Source organism: Alternaria atra (assembly GCF_907166805.1).
Source record: "Alternaria atra isolate CS162 genome assembly, contig: 29, whole genome shotgun sequence".
Taxonomy (NCBI): domain Eukaryota; kingdom Fungi; phylum Ascomycota; class Dothideomycetes; order Pleosporales; family Pleosporaceae; genus Alternaria; species Alternaria atra.
In genome coordinates this window covers 2,820,815-2,839,713 of record NW_025091327.1, presented here as the reverse complement: position 1 = coordinate 2,839,713, position 18,899 = coordinate 2,820,815, and the positions used below count along the sequence as shown (strand labels likewise).

Genomic DNA, 18,899 nt, shown 5'->3' with positions numbered 1-18,899 from the left:
GTGGTGGATGCATCCGAAACTGCGCCGCATAAGCGCATGTATGCATGCATGCATAATTAAAAGCAACATGTAGAAAGCAAAATGAAAAAAGATCGATGGGAAGAAGTAATGACGAGGATTATCGCTAGGATCTATCCGAGGAGCGACATCACGTGTTGTCGCGCTGTGGAAATAAGAAACTGTCGACTCGAGACGAGTTCAAGAACTAACAAAAAAAAACAAGTTGTAGCTGCATGGTACTGAGCCAGAAGGTCGGGTACTCGATGCAGCCTTGTTCAGCTGGTGGTCCTCGACTGATGTGGTGTGGGAAGATTATGTTGTCGTTGTGCTTCTTCTGTGCACCAAGTTATGTTTACCTCCGTGACATGAGATAGGACATAGCAGATCAGTCGATAATTAGGTAGCCTTGTCTCGTTCGGGTCTGCTGTTGTGGTACTCCTTTCTGCTCCTGTAGCCGCGGCTGCATTGAGAACCGTATTTTGACTAGGAAGCTGCACGGGACGTCTTTACTGAATGGCGCAAGTTTACGATTCACAGTGTGAACAGCAGTTCACTGCATGTTGCCCATCTGTTGTAGACGTTGACGGCTTGAAACTTAATCCATGTTTTCGCATGAGCGAGCATTACCCGACGAACAGCGGCACCCACCACACATCGGGATATAGGGGCCTCGGACGTCAGCGCAAGATGAAGAATATAACCGTGGACCTTTCCCTTGTCAGCGGGCAACTGCTTGCATTTTACCAAGGTTTAGTTGGGGTAATTGAACCTTGCGGACGTCATCCTGAAAGACTGAAGATCTGCACCAACCCAGTCTATCATAGGATCGTCGCAAGCGATTGCAAGGGTTGGTTGGAAAATGTATCAACCAGGCGGCTTGGAGTCGTGCAGTGAGCGAAACTCCCGAAGAGCTGTATGTTGCATTTGCGCGAACGAACGCCGTCTTGTTCTCCGATCTCGAATACGAGTTTACCATCATGAAACCGGAGGTTTACTGCAGGAGTTCTCTCCGTCCCGTGCTTGAACCTTCGGTCGGAGGCCTGGTAAACGTCCCCCGGCAGTTTAAAGACAAAGTTACCAGGCGGGAAGAACGTTGAGCTGAGACCAGCTGACGTTGGGAAGGCGTCCCGCCAGGGAATTGTCGTTGCGGAGTTGTTTCCAGTAACTTGAAAGTGTTGTGCTACCCTGATGCATGCGACGGTCATGTCGCAATCGTCCCTTCCATTCAGGGCTCCACCTCGTGTAATATGTCCTGTTTGAGTCTTGAAGTCAGGGTTCAAGGACCTGATGTCTTGCGATATCCCTGTTGATATACCTTTCCGTTTCCTGATCGTTCGAATAATGGAGCAATAGGCGTCAGGCAAGCCATTGACATGCCTTCGGACGACTAACCGTTGTCATATAACCATGTTCTAAGCATGGGTTTCAATTGCGAACCATGGGTGTTCGTGCGACGCACTCTGCATCTAAGAGACCATTATAGCGCTTCGAATGGTGCAAGTTTGGAGCCAAATCCAGGTCGTACAGTGCCTCCACCAAGTGCCGACGGCCATGATAGCGAGTCAGCTAGCGCGCTAGGTACTCGTGAAACGCTGCGGGCTCGATGTGTTGAAGCCGAGGTTCCTGAGTAGTTTGGCGACATTCTTTACTTTTTGCATTGACCGCCACGAGCCACAGTATCTGTCATGGCAAGATTGCAGATGGCATTGGAGAGTTGTCGCTCTGTGCAAACCTGTCAGTGAGGATCAACGGAGGTTTAGGAACTGTCCGGCTAGCGGGCACAAGTTCCCGTTCCTAGCACTGCAGAGCACTTCCTGATTGAGAGAACCGGCAGTGAGTCGTAGAATAGTTGAAACCAACGGCTAAAGACATAGTGCGCAATGATGTAGCCGATCAGCAGCAACAGCTGGCAGCTCCGAATAGCTTGACGGATGTGGAGGAGCGTTCAATGTCAGTGCTGAGTGTAGAAACTAACCAAGAAGCGGAAGGCACGGAGGATGCAGCCCTTGCAGGATTTTAGGAGACTAAGCACGTATTCGATTAGGTCTCGCTTGGCCGGTTAACATCGCGAAACTGCTTCGAGCGGCACGCGTCTAGGCACCACCAAAAACACGACATGGAGCATCACTACCGTTACTCAAGCCGCTCTTTTAAGTTTTGCTACTGCGAGCTCCCTTCGAGCAGTGGTGGAGTCTCAAGTCTATGCGAGTTACAAGTCTCCCCTAATCAACGGCCTGCGAGACGCTGATGTGCGCTGATCTCCTACTCCTGCTTCCGTCATGTCCGTTTGCTGCCAGTGGACAATCTCGTTTGCGGCAATCATTACTACTGCAGTAAGCTTCTATGCGTCCCCGGATAGCCCTGTCAACGCATGAACGACTTCGCCAAATTCACAGTTCGAGGTCCTAGCTCCGCGGGAAAGCGACCCTGTTCGTAATGGTGTCTCCTTGAAACGGACCAGACCCTGGAATGAGTGCTGGGAGCCCGCCCGTAGACCCACATCTCTCGTGGCGGCACCCATTATGCGGTGCCCTCTATAGCTCCACCGTGCTTATTCGATAAAGAATCTAGCTACGTAAAAGATCCTGGACCCCCCATACTGGTTGGGCGTGCTCATTCTGGGGCTCCTCCTCGCCGTGTGAGCGTCAACTGCTTCGACAACATACCACCATCACCATGGCTATTCCAAACAGAGGCCCCGAGCTGCTCGCAGTCAACATTGCCTTCGTCACCACAGCGGTTCTGGCTTGTGCATTGAGGATTTATGTTCGCGTCCAAATGGTCAAGGCATTTGGTCGAGATGACTGGTTGATGGTTTTCGCAACGGTAAGTGTGGGCTGATATAATAATTGGGGCATCATCTGACTGGGTGTTTAGCTCTTCTTCATTTCATACTCAACTTCGTCTTGCGTCGGGATACATTATGGAACTGGACGCCACCATCGCGACCTGCCCATTGAGGGTGTACAAAACGCAAAGCATGCCTGGTACTTTTGCTATCTATTCTACTCCGTCTCCATGATATGTTCGAAGCTTTCCATTGGGTTTCTTCTCTTGCGAATCAGTATTCGCAGGATTCACACATGGTAAGCAGTAGCACCGGCAAGCCACTTGCGACACGTACTAAGAGTACCAGGATCATTTACACCGCCATGTGTGTCTCTATCATCGCTGGAGGGGCCTTCTTCTTCGTCTGTCTTTTCCAGTGCTACCCGGTCTCGTACATGTGGGATCGTACTTCGCAGGAAGGAAAGTGTGTCGACAACACCGTCATTACCGCCCTCGGCTACGTCTACAGCATCTTCAGTATCATCACCGACTTTACTTTCGCTATCATTCCGGGCTTCTTGGTATGGCACTTGCAGTTGAAGAGAAGGACCAAAGTTGCTTTAATCCCCTTGATCACCATGGGTTGTATTGCAAGTGCTGCAGTCATTGCGCGATTGCCATTCATCCACTACTTCAACTCCCCCGACTTCCTTTGTATGTCTACGCACTACTGGCGACTTTACAGATTACTAACCCTGACAGGGTCGACTCTTGACATCGCCATCTGGTCATCAGTTGAACAAGGCCTTGCCATTACCGCCGGAAGCCTTGCAACACTCCGCCCGCTCTTCTTCATCGCCATGCACAAACTTGGTCTTTCTACACGCCCAACAGGATATCGACCTTCCGCATATGGCATGTCCGCCCCATTACCCGCTAATGCCGCACCCGGTTCGAAAGCTGACAAACTACGGCCCGACATGTACAAGCTATCAGCCACTGTGCAAACGCGCACTTCCAACGACGAACCGGCGCAAACCGGATCCTTTCCCAAATCACCCAACTGGTTCGGCACCGGCGCCCCGCCCAACTCCAAGAAGACCACGCGTGTGGACAACTCAGACAACGACAGTGAGAGGAGTTTGAGGATCAAGAGCTCTCGGAGCAGTGAGGAGGACAATTTCCAAAATGGAATCTTGGTGTCCAAGTCGTTCTACATCACAGATGAAGAGAGGGGGTCGGTTCTCTCTGCACCCTACAGATGATGAATTTCAGCAATATACCTACATTCACTCACCTCAACTCGTTCTTACGAAGCCGCACGATGCCACGCCACGTCCTGGAAATGATGTATACTGCGTCGATGCGTTACAGCCCTGGCTGGAATGCGCCAACGACAGGCCTTTCAAGGCAGTGACTCTGGTGCCATTCTCGCACATCCGCGGCGATGCCATGCACTCATTGTTCGCTTGCACTTGATGTCGCGAACAAGTAAGCCTGGTACCAGCACCCAGGCCCTACGTCAGCTACAGCTTCGAACAAGCGAAAAGAAGCAAGATCTGGGCCACAAGATAACAAATGGCTCAAACAGAGCGGAAAAAGGAGGCGTTAGACCTCCTTCGGCAATCGCAAACAGAGCGATCAAATGCACCAGGTGTCTGGAATCCTTCCGCCCCACAGCGGCCTGAATCGCAGTCATATTTGACTCGCTTGGTCAGGTTGAAATTCACCAAGGCAAAGAAGTGATGAAGTATACCCAATCCTTGTGCATTACAAAAGCGATATGACATTTTCCTATACCCTTGTACATTTTAGTCCATACTACCTAATGACGAATGCAAAGATTATTGCACACATCCTGCAATCACTGTCACCCGCTACGTGGGCACTTGTAATATGACAATCACAATGACGACGAGCTGGTCACTATGCACCATCCCAATGTCTCAGTGACATCTCAATGACACTTGGTTACCGTACCGCAACTCTGAAAAGCAAGATTCTCGTTACCGAACATGAACTACCACAAAGCCTTGATGCTTCAGACTATCATACACAAATCACAACTACCAACAGTCGCACGTTATTGTCCTGCCATACAACAATCGATCATCTTTCTGTTCAACACTATCAGTACCATCTGTCCACCTATACCTACCTCATGTCCTCTACCCTTTGATCTCATCCCCACTCTCTCACAGCTAAGACTTTCTGCCGACCACCACCGACCGGTCAACGTCGCACCTGTAGGCTGGTTAACCACTAGCTCAACACCTGCCGACTGCCACCTCTCGGATCTCCACAAAAAACCGGATGCTTCCAAATCATAGTCTCCATATATAGAAGAACCGCGGTTCCGGGCATCCAAGGTTTAGTTTTCGATGCCGCTACAACCACTGCCGGCCAAAACAACAGTTTGGTACACTAACTCGTCTCATCCGACGCTAGAGAGGCTCCGGTCTCCATCTAGATCTCCAGCGGTAGACGTGGACAGGATGGCTTGAGCGTTGAAGTGGCGGGCGGCGGCGCTAGCGTACCAAGATCTCGATCTCAATCGGGCCTTTTTAAAACCCACTTTCAGCCCTCACATTGGTGGAAGAGTTGGTGATCGGAGCTGGGAGCTACTTTGATGAAGTTGGCGTAACAAGTCAAACACCGTACCAAATGCCATGACGAGCCTTCTGCCGCGTCCTGCCAATCGGTGATTTCCGCGCTCTTCCGCTGGAGTGAGGATATAAACTTTGGGTGGTACGGCAGCCATAACGGTCGATCGCTTGATTGGTGCAGGGAGGGAGCATGTTGTTGTTTTCGAGACTGGTAGGTCCGAGGATGATCTTGAAGAGTGGATGTTTGTTGTTTACTTCCTGGGTACATACATTTTCAAGGGATTTTCCTTGCCGACAGAGTGATTTGTACTAAGGAGCATGGACCCTTCTTGTCGGCACGGATAGTGGTGGTGATTGCAAAATACAACGGGATAGTCCGAATGAAAAAGACGGCAGGCAAGCGAGATTGAAAGTCATCAGAGTTGGAAGAAATCCTTCTGGAACACCGATATTCTGGAGTGCAAATCGGATACAAATAACATTGCGTGTATCGGACTTGACATCTAGTTTCAATTATATACAAGAAACCCAAAGTGCACCCCGTCCCCTGTAAACATCAATCTAAGTGCAGCACGAGCAGTCGTTGCAGCTCGAGTCACGGATAGTAGGCGGGGGAGCACACGTCTTCTGCGGTGTGTACGGCAAACTGGTAGTAGGAGGAGCAGGAGCATTAATCGTCGTTGCCTTGACCAAAACGGGGATAGCAGCTCCAGTCGCAAGACGGAACTCACGGTGGCCGAGGACTGCGTTGTCGTTAATATCTTCACATATTACCAAAGCAACGAAGAGAGAACTTACCTCGTAGCAGACTTCCAATCTCACCAGAGTGTGAACTAATGGAGATGTACGTGCTATCATCATTGCTGATAATGTCGTCGAGAACAGCTTTGGAACGAGCGTCTTGGTTTGCGCGTGGCTCGGCGAACAGCTCAGTCCAGTACGGGTCTTCCTCCGCGAAACCCTTCTCAAACTTGAAGCCAGGGAAGTTTTTCCTGATGTAGGACTTGCTGTTGCGACGATCGCAAGTATGTGCGCTGATACCCTCCCTCAAAAATTCCTTGACGACAGGCACAAAGGGGTTCTTGCGCGGAAGCGGTACACCCTCGAAGTTGAGCCTGGCAGTGTCGAGGCAGCGGTGCAATGGGCTAGTGTAAAATGTCTCTGGCGGAGAAATCTTTTCATCCTTTATGAGGTGTTTCCAGAAGGTGTTTACAACCTTTGCTTGCTCGATACCGGTTTCCGTGAGCTGTGCATCAGCCCACGTGACGGTGCCGTTGCCATCTAGTTCGGACCAGTAGCAGTTCCACGCCGGGGTGCCAAAGTAGGATTCGGCGACGTTGTGGAAGCCTTCGCCGTGACGACCCATGAAGAAGAGGGTGTAGCGTTCATTGCGCGGTGCCTTGTTGTTCAGGGTGGAGAGATAGTGCGCAAGACGTTGCCATTGGGTTGCGTGTTTGCGATCCGGGTGGGATGCGTCGCTGGGGTACGTACGATTGATCAGACCGAAATTCGTGCTGAGGAAATCGAAAGTTGATGGATTGGTAGCATTATCGTCTTGTTGGAAGATACCGGTTACGACAGTGTAGTTGATAGTCTTTGCGTGATGGTACGCGTTAACCGAGGAGGCAGCGGCCAAAAGACCATAAAGAAGCGACGAAGCAAGCATGTTGGGCAGATTATATATTAAATTGTTTTCAGATGCTGATCCAACGCCTGTCAAGCGGAAGAACGATGGGTTCCAGGGTCTCTTTAAGACATGCGTGACGTCGGACGTCTTTGCGCCGGATGCACAACGGTGAACTTGGAGAAGAGCCGTTCATGTTGCCGGTAGCCAATCATTAGCAAACGTGATTCGGCTGCATTGCCTGTGGAGGTTTGGCGCATGAGGGAGGGAGTCGACCTTCCTGTCGCGTCGGTGGCCAAGCATCATTAACGATGGGCCGATGGAGATCAGAAACCTGATGGGGAAACATCGTGTTGTATAGCACGGCCGTGATTGGGAGGAAAAACTTGTTCGGAGTTCTCTTGCGAAGCTGCCAGTGGAAGACTTGTGGTCCATAGACCTGGTTTCGGGTGCCGTCAAGCTTGCTCGAGGGGAAATGGCTGAATGTAGTGCAGATGCTTTCGAGGTGCATGCATGCCATGTGGAACAGCTTGACGTTGGAGAGTTATAGCACGGAGCAAATGCATAATATCTGATGGATTGGTTGCGACATTTGGTCTTCTCCGTTCATCACCTTTCATACACCATTAGTGTAAAGATGCTGCCTGAGTTGATGAGAGAATGGAAGTAATATAGCCGAGATAGCCTACGTGGTGATGTTGGATGTGAAAGCTCGCCCACGTGCGAAGCGTGCCTGCCAAGGCCATTGGCTGCAGCTGGCCTGCAACCAGCCGCGGCTCCACAAAAATTATCGAAGCTGTCGCGGAATGCATCCAACTCTGCACAGCATCCTTAGCCCGAAGATGTTTGAGAATTTGTGCGCACTTCCGGTGGAGCACGATATCTTCGTGCAGGCGATTCATCCAGAAGAGCCGATTATATCTGTAGGCTTGGCTAGCGGCCATGTGCAGACATACAGGCTGCCTTCTGGCGCGAGCGACAGCGACGACGATGACACGACATTGGCCTCGGAGAAAGGCTTCGGTACCATAGACAGTGTCTGGCGCACACGGCGACACAAGGGAAGCTGCCGGACACTCGGATACAGCGTCGATGGCACAAGTTTGTACTCGGCAGGCACAGATGGCATCGTCAAGGTCGCAGACTGCATGACCGGCCACGTTACTGCGAAGATTGCTGTACCGCTGGATCCGTGAGTAGCCCAGACACAAGACTCGTTTGGGCAATACTGACACCGCATAGCGCCAATGGCGGTGTCGATGCGCCGACGCTCGTCTACGCTCTCTCGCCGCAATCCCTCATCCTCACTACTGACTCCGGCGCGCTGCACATCTACGACATTAGGAATCTCAAGGGTGGCGACAAGGTGTCCTTGAGGCCTGAGAACACGCATCACCCGCACGACGACTACGTTTCCTCCCTCACACCTCTACCACCCACGCAAGCGAGTACTAGTGGCTTCAGCAAGCAATGGGTCACAACAGGTGGCAGCACACTGGCCGTCACCGATCTGCGGAGGGGTGTCATGGTCCGTAGCGAGGATCAAGAGGAGGAGCTGCTCTGTTCCACCATTGTCACCGGACTGCCAAAGAAGGGCTCAAGTGTGGGTGAAAAGGTCATAGTTGGTGCAGGCGATGGTGTACTCACACTCTGGGAGCGCGGAGTCTGGGACGACCAAGACGAGCGTATCATCGTCGATCGCTCCAAGGGGGGCGGTGAGAGTCTAGACTCCATCACAGTCGTACCAGACGGTGTTGGACCTGGTGGGAAGCACATTGCAGTAGGCTTGGGCAACGGAGATATTCGCTTTGCTAAGCTCGGCCCAAATAAGATTGTCGCAGAGCTCAAGCACGACGAGTTGTCCAAGGAGAGCGTCATCGGCCTTGGTTTCGACGTCACTGGTCGAATGATAAGCAGCGGTGGAAAGACCGTCAAAGTATGGGGCGAACAAACTTGGCAGGATGTCGACGATGATGAGGAGGAGCCTGCCAATGGCAAGCGGGATCACGAGAGCGATGAAAGTGGCGATAGCGACGAGGATATGGACGAAAGTAGCGACGAGGACGAGCCAAAGCAGAAGCGCAAGAAGAGAAAGAAGAACAAAGGCGGACAGGCCAAGGGTCATGGTATCACACAATTCTTGGGGCTTGCGGACTGAAGCGGCAATGTTATGTGAACATGCAGTGGACGCACAATTGAAGCCGAGCAGAAGCTTCATGTTCATTGGTATCGCTACAAACGTATGAAAAGTAACCAGCGAACGACTCAGTGGCATGTCATCAACGACAACAGAGTAATGTATAAGGATTACAACTTTCAAACACTTCTTGTCGCCAGCTCCTGCCCTCTTGTAATGGCCCCCACTCCGAGTCGGGCCTAGGCCCGAATCTCATACCTGCTGAAACTGCGACCTGACTTCTCATCTCACGTTTAGCAACACCACAACAACATGGCTAATCCTCAGAAAACGTACTACCATATCGAGCATGCCTACTCTTGTCCGTGCGCGACGAACGCGCAAGGTGCAGTGCTTCCGCCTCAGCTCGTCTCGCCGATATCGCTTGCTAACTCGTCATGCATCAGGTGCCTGCAACTGTTTTTTCTCCGCACTCTCTAAGACGGCCGTCTTTCAACCTGCTACGTTTGAAGGTCCTGCCGGAGTTGACGGCCGGCTAGATGAGATTGCGCAAGCTCATGTCCAGGGCTTTGTGGAGCAAAAGAGGCCCCAGGGGGGCCAGCGTCCAAATGCGCCACCATCAGAGCTTTACCAACCACTGATGGATGGAGAAATTCGCGTCTTGGAGCTGCATGCAGGAGAACCTGGAAGCCCGTTGCAAGGAACTCTACACACAGTCAGCATCGACTTCTCGCATCCTGCAAGAGAGGAGCAATATACCCAGCCTTTCGACAATCCAGCAAACACGAGTAGAAGAACCTTGACCTTTACCAGACACACCAATCATGCTGTTTCACTTGTCACTGGGAAACCAGTTTGGTTTACTGCGCTGAGCTATGTCTGGGGTGCACCTGACTTCGACCACACCATATCTTTTGAGCATGGGCAAAAAAAGATAACAGCAACCCTCGCTGGAGCTTTGGAACATCTACGGTCAAATGAGCATAGTGTTATTCTATGGACGGATCAAATCTGCATTAACCAACTCGACACCCCTGAGAAGGTGCAACAGATTCCACTGATGGGCATGATCTATACACATGCTACCAACACCCTCATATGGCTCGGCGACGATAACGGAGAAGACCCAGTTCTGGCTCTCGACTTGATGGAGACCGTCTACGTGCGGCTTCAAGGGACTGATGCGCAAGTGACGCCCGCTGACTTTGAGAGGCTGGACTTTCCGTCTAGTTCAGATCGAGCATGGTGGGCCGTCCGCCAACTCCTCCGGCGACCTTGGTTCGGTAGATTGTGGACCATACAAGAAGCCGTTCTTTCAAGAAATCTGTTCATCAAGTGTGGCAAGGCCGAGGTTTGCTGGGACGACTTCGCAGCATGGTGTCACGATCTGAGAGAAACGCATCTTCTTGGCTGGCTAACAGCAGATGCCGCGTTGGTCGAAAGGTATGGCGAAGTGCGGAACGCTTGGACACTGCCACCACAAGGAGCGACCGTGACCAACTCGATACAGGCTGATCGATTGCAAGGCTTGACACTTGTCCAACAAGAAGCTTTACTGACCATTCTGGTGTCGACACGATATGCACAAGCGACGGAACCAAAAGACAAGATTTACGGTGTACTGGGCATAGCAGATTCGACTGTAGTACCGGATTATCGTCCAGAGGTTTCTGCTAGAGAAGTCTATCATGATGCCTGCTTAACCGAGATACCGCTACGCATATATGAGCTGCTGAGCTGCGTCGATCATGAGGAGCCACTCCGGCCATCGTGGGTACCTGACTGGAGCACCCCGCGTGTAACCGATGCTTTGGGCTACTTGACAAAATCCTGGGCTCTGTATTGCGCAGGCGGTAGGCCTGTCACAGGAGCGCAACCACCGAGGGTTATCTTGAGCGGCGACAAGCAGGAGATCACGCTGTGCGGCAAGATTTTCGATACCATCGCCATCATAGGCAATGTCAGCCAAGATCCTATCCTCGATATCAACGATCCGCTACTGAGCAATAGTGATCTAAAATCCTACGCCGAGCTTATCATGGGTGCGGGTCGAACGCACACATACCTCTTACTAGGCACATCAACCTACGACGCCTTTCTACACACATTGCTCGCAGGACGTGACGGCTCGGGCGTTGCACCACCCTCAAAAGATCACAACGAGGTATTCGGTTTGATCCTCGATGCCACAACAGGAAAGTCTCTCTCCCTCCCCGGCCAGACTATGAGCATCCGACGGCAGAAAGGTCACTTCAACCTCGATAGTCTCAAGATCAGGAAGCCAGCAAAGATTCTGGAAGACTTGCACACGGCGCTGCGGGCCGCGTTGAAGATGCGCCGGTTTGCTGTAACCGAGAAGGGTTACTTTGCGCTAGTGCCAAGAGGTGCCCAACTTGGTGATGAGGTTGCTATCTTTGATAGGGCATGTGTACCCTTTGTAATTAGGAGGAAGCAAGTTGGTGGAGACGTTGGAAAGTTCGAGCTATTGGGTGAAGCGTACGTACATGGGATCATGGAGGGCGAAGTCATGTCTATGGAGGATATCGCGCTCCAAGACATCACGCTTGCCTAAGCGTTTCGCATGCGGTCTATCCTTCCAACAGAAACCTAAACGTCGCGATCGGGTCGGCACTTCTGCACTAGCGGAAACACGTCAACCGGGTCACAAGTAAGCCTCTTCATATGAGGCGGCACTCTATCCCCGGGAGCCTTGGCCTACGCGGGCCCTGCAATCTACACACGGCTAAGCCATTGGCTAAAGTCAAGCTCGCTTAAGCCTTCGAAGAACATTCGACACGTCCTACACATTGCTTAATATAATCGAGTTGCAACTACAGCGATACGGTCTTTACCATCCGGGTTTTGGTTGGTATAGCGCTGCTTGGTAGCACGTGGTTGAAGGTTGTGCCGTGGTGGCACGCGATGCAGTTGGTGGATACAAAGGAAATGCTCCGCCCACCTAGGGTGTAAAACTTGGACTTGTTCGCATCCGGTAATACGTGTGCGACATCATCGGACATGTAATATATCTGTAAAGCTTGGGTTTGGGTTGCAAGCTCGGATGTTGGGGTAGAGAAGTTGTTTATAAGCTACGGGGACGACATCGACATTGGAGCATCAAGCTCAACCCCAGCACTCCAATCCAAGCAACACCAACCGGAAAATGAAGCTTTCTACCTCTCTTGTTCTTGCTGCAGCAGCCAGCTCAGCATCCGCACACACAATCTTCGTCAGTGTCAATGGCGGTGCAGTAGGAGACGGTGTCCGCGTCCCCTCCTACGACGGTGTAAGTTCCCTCCCGCTTCAAATCCAATCTTACTCCATCTAATGCCGCCTCAGCCCATCAACGACGTATCCAGCAACGACATAGTCTGCAACGGCGGCCCCAACCCCACCGCCAAAACTTCCACGGTCATCACCCTCCAAGCTGGCTCCACGGCCACCCTAACATGGCGCCACACCCTCACCTCAGGGCCCTCGGACGTCATCGACGCCTCGCACAAAGGCCCCGTAATGGCCTACCTCAAGAAAGTCAGCGACGCAAAGACCGACTCGGGCGTCGGCAACGGCTGGTTCAAGATCTCGGAAGATGCCTTTGACGGCACAAAATGGGGCGTTGATCGCCTCATCGCCAACAAAGGTGTCCAAACGATTACCATCCCCAAGTGCATTGCGCCTGGGCAGTATTTGCTCAGGGGAGAGTTGATTGCGCTGCACTCGGCGAGTTCGAGTATGGGCGCACAGTTTTACATGGAGTGTGCGCAACTCAATATCATTGGGGGTGAGGCGAGTAAGACGCCTGCTACTGTGTCTTTCCCTGGTGCGTATAAGCAGAATGATGCTGGTATCCTTTACAACCTTTACACGGGCAGCAAGACATACACTAGTCCTGGACCGGCAGTGTTCAAGTGCTAGGCGATAGCGCGGGAAGAAAATATTGGTATACTAGCTAGCATTTGACCTTGTAAGAGTGTCCTTGTATATATCTTAGACTGCACGTTGCTATTGATCTTCTGCTTTGCCTGCCATATATACCTCTTTGTGTGCTCGCATTCGGCATTCACATGTAAATAGCGGAGAAAACACCGTTACTGTTACCACTCGGTGTTCTTTGCTTTCTAGGGCACCCCAGCCTCTCTGTTCCTCACCACTGAACTCACAGCGTAGTCCTGTTGTTTTACTTTGATTCGCGTTTGACACCTCGGTCCATAGCTGTAGCGTGATTGGTGGCGCCAACCTAAGTTTGGCTGTACATAGAGGCCTCTACAGTTGCGAGGCTGGGCTTGCCCTCATACCTAGGTATTATGCGCAGCTCAGTCGAAGAGTGTGCATGTGTGGTCAAGAGTGTTAGGACTGGTCAGCGATTTCGTTCGGGTGATATAAGGTCTGGTTGCAGATCGCCTGTGTGAGCGTAAACGCCTACTCACCTTTGTATCGTTGAAAACTCGTTCAGTATTACAGATGAGGAATGACGTTGCAGGCTTGCGGTGGGAGAAGGCTAAGATGTGGAGATTCACGCACATGAAAAAGGCAAGAATCAGTAGCATGACAAGCCCAAAACGGACGAGGAATAGTAAATTCTACAGTTTAAATAACTAAAACATTTAGCAGCCTATATTGTAATGATGAATGCTAAAGAAAGGTATACTAATTTCTAAACTACCAGATCAGTTTCATGAAGACCCCTTGGCTGAGAGTTTCTCTTGAGAAACATGAGCCTCACACTGGACGTTTATGTTCAGCGTCCAATTAATACCGCCCGTTGATGCCCTTTGTGTTGCTGCATGAAGGAACTGGCTAATTCCCAACGCCTTCAGTGCTTCGATCGAGGTTTCGTCAACATGTGTGACAGTCTGCTGATGGGTAAGAGCAATTTGGTCGCTGCCATCCCACTGTGACGGCATCGTCCGCCTCCTGATACTGCTGAACTTCTTCTCGTGCTTTTGGAATCCCAGTATGTCGGTAGGTACAGGCTCTGACAAGACCCAGTTCCAGTGTCTCCATCGAGCTTCGTGATTCTTAGTGCCAAGATCTTCTCGGGGTTTCCTCCCATACTCTATCAGGTACCTCCAGAGTGGTTTGATGTTTCCACGCGTATCATAGGGATCGCAATCGTTGATCCAATCGACCCAAAGAGACACTCTTTCTTTTGCTGTCTCTTCATCGATCTCGAACCATTCTTCGTGAGTATGCTTGCAAGTAGAGCACTTCCATGGCCTCCGCAAGTGCCTCAAGTCGGCCTTGATGAGCTGCTCTGCACGTTTCATTGCTTTGACCCGCCCTGAGATATGGACGAAGAACAAATCGAGGTCGCATTTTTCGTGTTCCTTGGTACGTCTATTGGGATCTTTTGAATATCCAAGCTTGACTGCACCCTTGTGCTTCGGATCATGGAAGATGTATAGATGGCCCTCCTCTTCAGATTTTGGAAGTTTCTCACAAGCGACTGAGCCCAGTCTAGCATGTACCAGCTGTGTGCAGTTACTAGTATCTTCTTTGTCCACTTGGGCATCACTCGTTCTATCCTCGTTGCCTTTGCTGTCCTGGGCTTCTTCTCTAGCACTCAGACTCGTCGTATGCTTAGCGCGGACTGGAATGTCCAGTTGCCCGAATCTTGGGATCCTCCCTGAGCTGTTTGGTGAAGGTCGATTACTCGGCTGCTTTTGCTTGGTAGGTGTATTGTTTCTTTCGTCGTCCGAGTCTATCAAGATCGGGGTTTCTGGCGTAGAACCTGGTGTTCTGGGCGAGTCTGACCTGGTGATTGATGATGTCTCTGGTGTTTGAAAGGAAGCATTCAGTCTTTTGCTTGCATTTCGTCTGCGTGCAGGGGTGACCGTTTGGTCAATCGAGCCTGAAGCAAGCGAAACCTGGCGAGCCATGGAAAACAGCAAGATCTTGGTAGACCGCTTGTGAAAGCGGGGTTGGAGAAGGAATCAAGTCGATATCTTCAGAAGAAGAACGCAGTAGACTCTACTAGTTTTATGGTGTTATCGTAACAAGATTTGGAAGGTGCAGAGTTGACTAGTTGCAGTGACGTTGCTGCGCCGCAAAGCAGTACACGGATCTCCTGCACGAACGGGCATGCAACCGAAAGAACTCAGGAGAGATGGGCTTGGTGCGTCAGCCACAGTTTTACAATAATGAGGAGGGCACAGACCATCGCTGCACGATTAAGGAGATAGAGAGTTCATCTCGCAAGGAAGGATCTCAACATTCTCGTCCATGTCTTCGCTTTTCGCTGCTTAGATCACAGCCTAGGCGAACGCGACTTCTTACTATAGCCCGTTTGAGCGAGATATCTTCTCACGGGCTTCGTTAAAACAACGGCATATACTTAAGCCCCACTAATATTGAGGATCATACAGTCACATCCGTTAGGATTCGAGCGTAAACAGAAGAAGATTCAAATAGAAGGAGTAGTGTTGATTGCGTGGCTGGCGTGTCGGGGGGTACACAGCCGATGCGCAGCGGCTTCCGCTAAGCCGCTCTCCCGCGCGGGGCCGGCTGACCCACTCTCCACGTTTACACTACTGGGTGATTGCTTTGGACACACTAAAGCTTCATCGTATCCACTCGACTCCGCAGCTTCATGAGATTCATCTGGTCCCAGCTGAATAGGAATCGTCAAGACGCTCACCAGTCTCTTACGACCCCTCTGCTTCGTGACCTTTCCATGGTTCATAATAACTATCAAATGTTCGCCGGGGGCGCGAATGTCAGCACGGCCCACGAAAAGATCATGACGTTTGTTTCAAACCCCACGTCCTGATCGGAAAACGGCAAATGGTAGGAAGGCGTCTAACACAATTTGAACGCGAGATGGCGCATGCATGCTTCTGGAATTACAGTGTATAGGACTACATATTACGCGAGAGGTTTCGAAGCTATGTTTCTGTATGGGGCCAATATTCAGAGCAATCGAGAAAGGCTGCATTCCATCAATGTCCCTGGTCCATCCTTCAACATCACGATTGCCAGTGTCAGACCTCTTTTTGATAAATTTATTGTATGTCATAGAGGACAAGCTGATGTTCCAGTCTTGCCAATGAGTAGTTAACGCTCGTCACCTTCGTCCATGGGTTGAAGTAGGCTGAGCAAGGCAGCCACCTGCGGCTCTGCGGCACGGGTCATGCAGCCACCAAAGATTCAAAACGCAAGCCTCAAGGTTACGCATCCATCTTAGCCTTAGGCTGCTCCTACACGTTTTGGAGGGGAGTTCACCTGCCCATAGTAGTAGTGTGGCTGCGCGATTGGACTACCCTGCAGCCTTTGCGCTTAGAGTATCATGCGATCGTAACGTCTGAGCCTGACATTGCAGTATTCTGGAGGCTTCGGCGATATAGACGCCGATGAATCTTTAGTTTTAAGTGTGATGCTTGTCCACTGAAGCTGAAGACTATATACTGGCTTGAATCAAGCTCTTGGTGTCATCGACAGTACATCCATCTTCCTCACTTTGGCCTTAAGTTCATTTTCTCATCATTATCATCATTCATCCAAGCCTTGAACTAGAGCCATCATCATGACTTTCGTTTCTCAGGACATGAGCGTAGACAGTTTCTCTCAGAAGACGATCAAGAGGGAATATATTACGCCTCGCAAAGCAACCGCCTTCCGCCAGCCGTGTGCTACTATCCTGCCAACTTCTCTTCCGAGGGATGATGGTCGCAATCGCCTACCTCTACAGGACTCGAAGAACTTCTCATGGTTGTCCCCGATGTCAATGAGTTCGACTGCATCGTTTCCGGCAGACCTGAATGACATTTGGGATCCTCCCGAGACGCCCTCTGGCAAGTCAAGCGTAGCCTCTTCACGCAATATCCTGACGCCTTTGACACCCCCTACACCCTCTGGGTCTTCCAAAATGCTACACTTCACTCCAGTTTCCAAGCTTTCGTTTGGTGTTGAAGTCGGTTCAGTGACCAAGCAACGAGTTTCCGGACAGGAGGATGTGGCACCGCAGGATGATCTTGTCCGGCCATTTAAGATTTTTCGAAACCTCACATTCGAGCTCGAAGCAAGTGCGTGTACATCAATCTTGAAGCTGACAGTATCGTATCTGACTGACATACACCAGTTTCCCAGAAGAGCGTTGCATCTTCTTGCGTGAAATACAACATCAACCCTTCATTTGTGTTCACCAACGATTCCGTCAGTTCGCGCACACGCTCCAAGACCGGCAGCAAAGCACCAGTGACATCGGCCATACATGCTGCACTTGATGAAAAAAAGAGCAACATCGGAATCACCAGTACCCCGCCGTCGCGAACCACATTTTGGAAGCTATTGGAACAAATCACACCACACAATCTTTATAGGAGACTGGCCAGTGAATCGACGAAGTGCGTTGCATCGCTTGTGGGAAATCCTTCCGTACGGTGCAAGAATTCTAAGCGATCATCCCGAGATGTTGACAGCATTTTGAAGAAGCTGGGACGATGTGGGACTCACGAAGACTACTTTGGCATGCTAGGCCATATCGAGGAGCTTGTAGAGTTAGTCATGTGCGGCACCCACCGAAATACGGTGCTTCAACAACCCAAAGCTGAATTTAGGATGGCGCAATTGCGTAGCCGAGTTCAAGACATTGGAGAAATGACGCAATTGGATCGCTCGACTCTTGCGCGATGGGTCGATGCAATTTGTAACCCAGACGCGCCTGAAGATCACGATCCCGAGCTCCACACCATCGCGACCGACCCCAAGCCAGCTACACAGCCCAAGATAGTTCTAAAACCCGTATCCAAGGTTCATTCTGTTGTGGCCACAACGCAGGTCTCCTTCTCATCGAACTTCATACCCTATCAATCGATAAAGTCCAAGAAACTCTCCGTCTTCGATGCTGTACATGAGAAGGCTACTGCTCCGTTAGGGGTAATAGCTCAGAAACCGGGTTTCGTATACCTATTCTGGGACAAAGAGTATTTCGGCATGGTCAAGATTGGTTACACTAAAGATCTTACCAAACGGCTTGCGAGTTGGAATAAAGAATGCGGCCGCGAACATGTCTACCATTCTAGTACGGAATGTCAGGTGGAGATACCTCATGCGCATCGCGTCGAGCAGCTTGTACACGCTGAGCTGAAGGAATACAGGAAAAGAAGGCAATGCGAAGGTTGTGGGAAAATGCACAAAGAGTGGTTCGATGCCGCCCAATCGCACGTAGTCAAGGTTTTGAGGAAGTGGCGAGAGTGGATTCTACAAGAGCCGTATATACAAGTCGAAGAGTCGGGGGAGTGGGTGCTCAAGCCCGAAATGCTCAGTTCTCTCGACCGCATGTGCGAGCCGCTGCCTCAAGAGGTGAGTATCCAGAAACCCCCGAAAAAGAGTGGAGGTCTACAGCGTGCGCAAAAGAAGAAGAAGGGGCCAAAATGGACAAGGTAAAATAGCGAAACAAGGTCGGTCAGGGGAAGATGGTCGTCTAAGGATAGTATTGTCACAAGCCGACATTCATGAAAGCTGTGTAATATGGGATCTACAGGTGTCTTGCAGGCAGATCCACTAGCACTTTCGATGGAGATAGAAGATTTGGTAGCGCGGGTTGTACACTACAGTTAGATTGGCATAGGCGTATTGAATCGTTTTGGGTGAATGTGATCTACACGCATGTGTGCCTACTCAACCTCCGACAAGGAGAAGACACTTGTAGAGACCCAACGGAGGGCTGTGAAGGGCACACGGGGCTCCAGGAGGTCTATGCAGAACAGCCGCGGTATTTTGCTATGCTCGTGCTCAGAGGTCAAGGTGGGAAAGCGCGCGTCAC

The 18,899-nt window shown here is 50.9% G+C and overlaps 7 protein-coding genes across 7 annotated transcripts; 5 read left to right on the top strand and 2 right to left on the bottom strand.

The window, feature by feature from the left end:
• Positions 1-2,676: 2,676 nt before the first annotated feature.
• Positions 2,677-4,034, top strand: ALTATR162_LOCUS9262 (uncharacterized protein; the record flags this gene model as incomplete). The annotated part of the gene is made up of 4 exons (XM_043316895.1): positions 2,677-2,826; positions 2,878-3,086; positions 3,137-3,483; positions 3,532-4,034. 4 exons carry the CDS (start codon positions 2,677-2,679, stop codon positions 4,032-4,034), a joined length of 1,209 nt encoding a protein of 402 aa, XP_043172830.1.
• A 1,902-nt stretch (positions 4,035-5,936) lies between these two features.
• On the bottom strand, positions 5,937-7,041 carry ALTATR162_LOCUS9261 (uncharacterized protein; the record flags this gene model as incomplete). The annotated part of the gene is made up of 2 exons (XM_043316894.1): positions 5,937-6,118; positions 6,174-7,041. 2 exons carry the CDS (start codon positions 7,039-7,041, stop codon positions 5,937-5,939), a joined length of 1,050 nt encoding a protein of 349 aa, XP_043172829.1.
• An 800-nt stretch (positions 7,042-7,841) lies between these two features.
• ALTATR162_LOCUS9260 (uncharacterized protein) lies at positions 7,842-9,157 on the top strand (the record flags this gene model as incomplete). Its single annotated transcript, XM_043316893.1, has 2 exons — positions 7,842-8,191; positions 8,242-9,157. The coding sequence occupies 2 exons, from the start codon at positions 7,842-7,844 to the stop codon at positions 9,155-9,157; spliced, it is 1,266 nt and encodes a 421-aa protein (XP_043172828.1).
• A 328-nt stretch (positions 9,158-9,485) lies between these two features.
• ALTATR162_LOCUS9259 (uncharacterized protein) lies at positions 9,486-11,708 on the top strand (the record flags this gene model as incomplete). Its single annotated transcript, XM_043316892.1, has 1 exon — positions 9,486-11,708. One exon carries the CDS (start codon positions 9,486-9,488, stop codon positions 11,706-11,708), a length of 2,223 nt encoding a protein of 740 aa, XP_043172827.1.
• A 591-nt stretch (positions 11,709-12,299) lies between these two features.
• Positions 12,300-13,051, top strand: ALTATR162_LOCUS9258 (uncharacterized protein; the record flags this gene model as incomplete). The annotated part of the gene is made up of 2 exons (XM_043316891.1): positions 12,300-12,422; positions 12,476-13,051. The coding sequence occupies 2 exons, from the start codon at positions 12,300-12,302 to the stop codon at positions 13,049-13,051; spliced, it is 699 nt and encodes a 232-aa protein (XP_043172826.1).
• Positions 13,052-13,809: 758 nt separating this feature from the next.
• ALTATR162_LOCUS9257 (uncharacterized protein) lies at positions 13,810-15,015 on the bottom strand (the record flags this gene model as incomplete). The annotated part of the gene is made up of 1 exon (XM_043316890.1): positions 13,810-15,015. The coding sequence occupies one exon, from the start codon at positions 15,013-15,015 to the stop codon at positions 13,810-13,812; it is 1,206 nt and encodes a 401-aa protein (XP_043172825.1).
• A 1,643-nt stretch (positions 15,016-16,658) lies between these two features.
• ALTATR162_LOCUS9256 (uncharacterized protein) lies at positions 16,659-18,520 on the top strand (the record flags this gene model as incomplete). Its single annotated transcript, XM_043316889.1, has 2 exons — positions 16,659-17,157; positions 17,214-18,520. 2 exons carry the CDS (start codon positions 16,659-16,661, stop codon positions 18,518-18,520), a joined length of 1,806 nt encoding a protein of 601 aa, XP_043172824.1.
• Between the last annotated feature and the right edge of the window lie 379 nt (positions 18,521-18,899).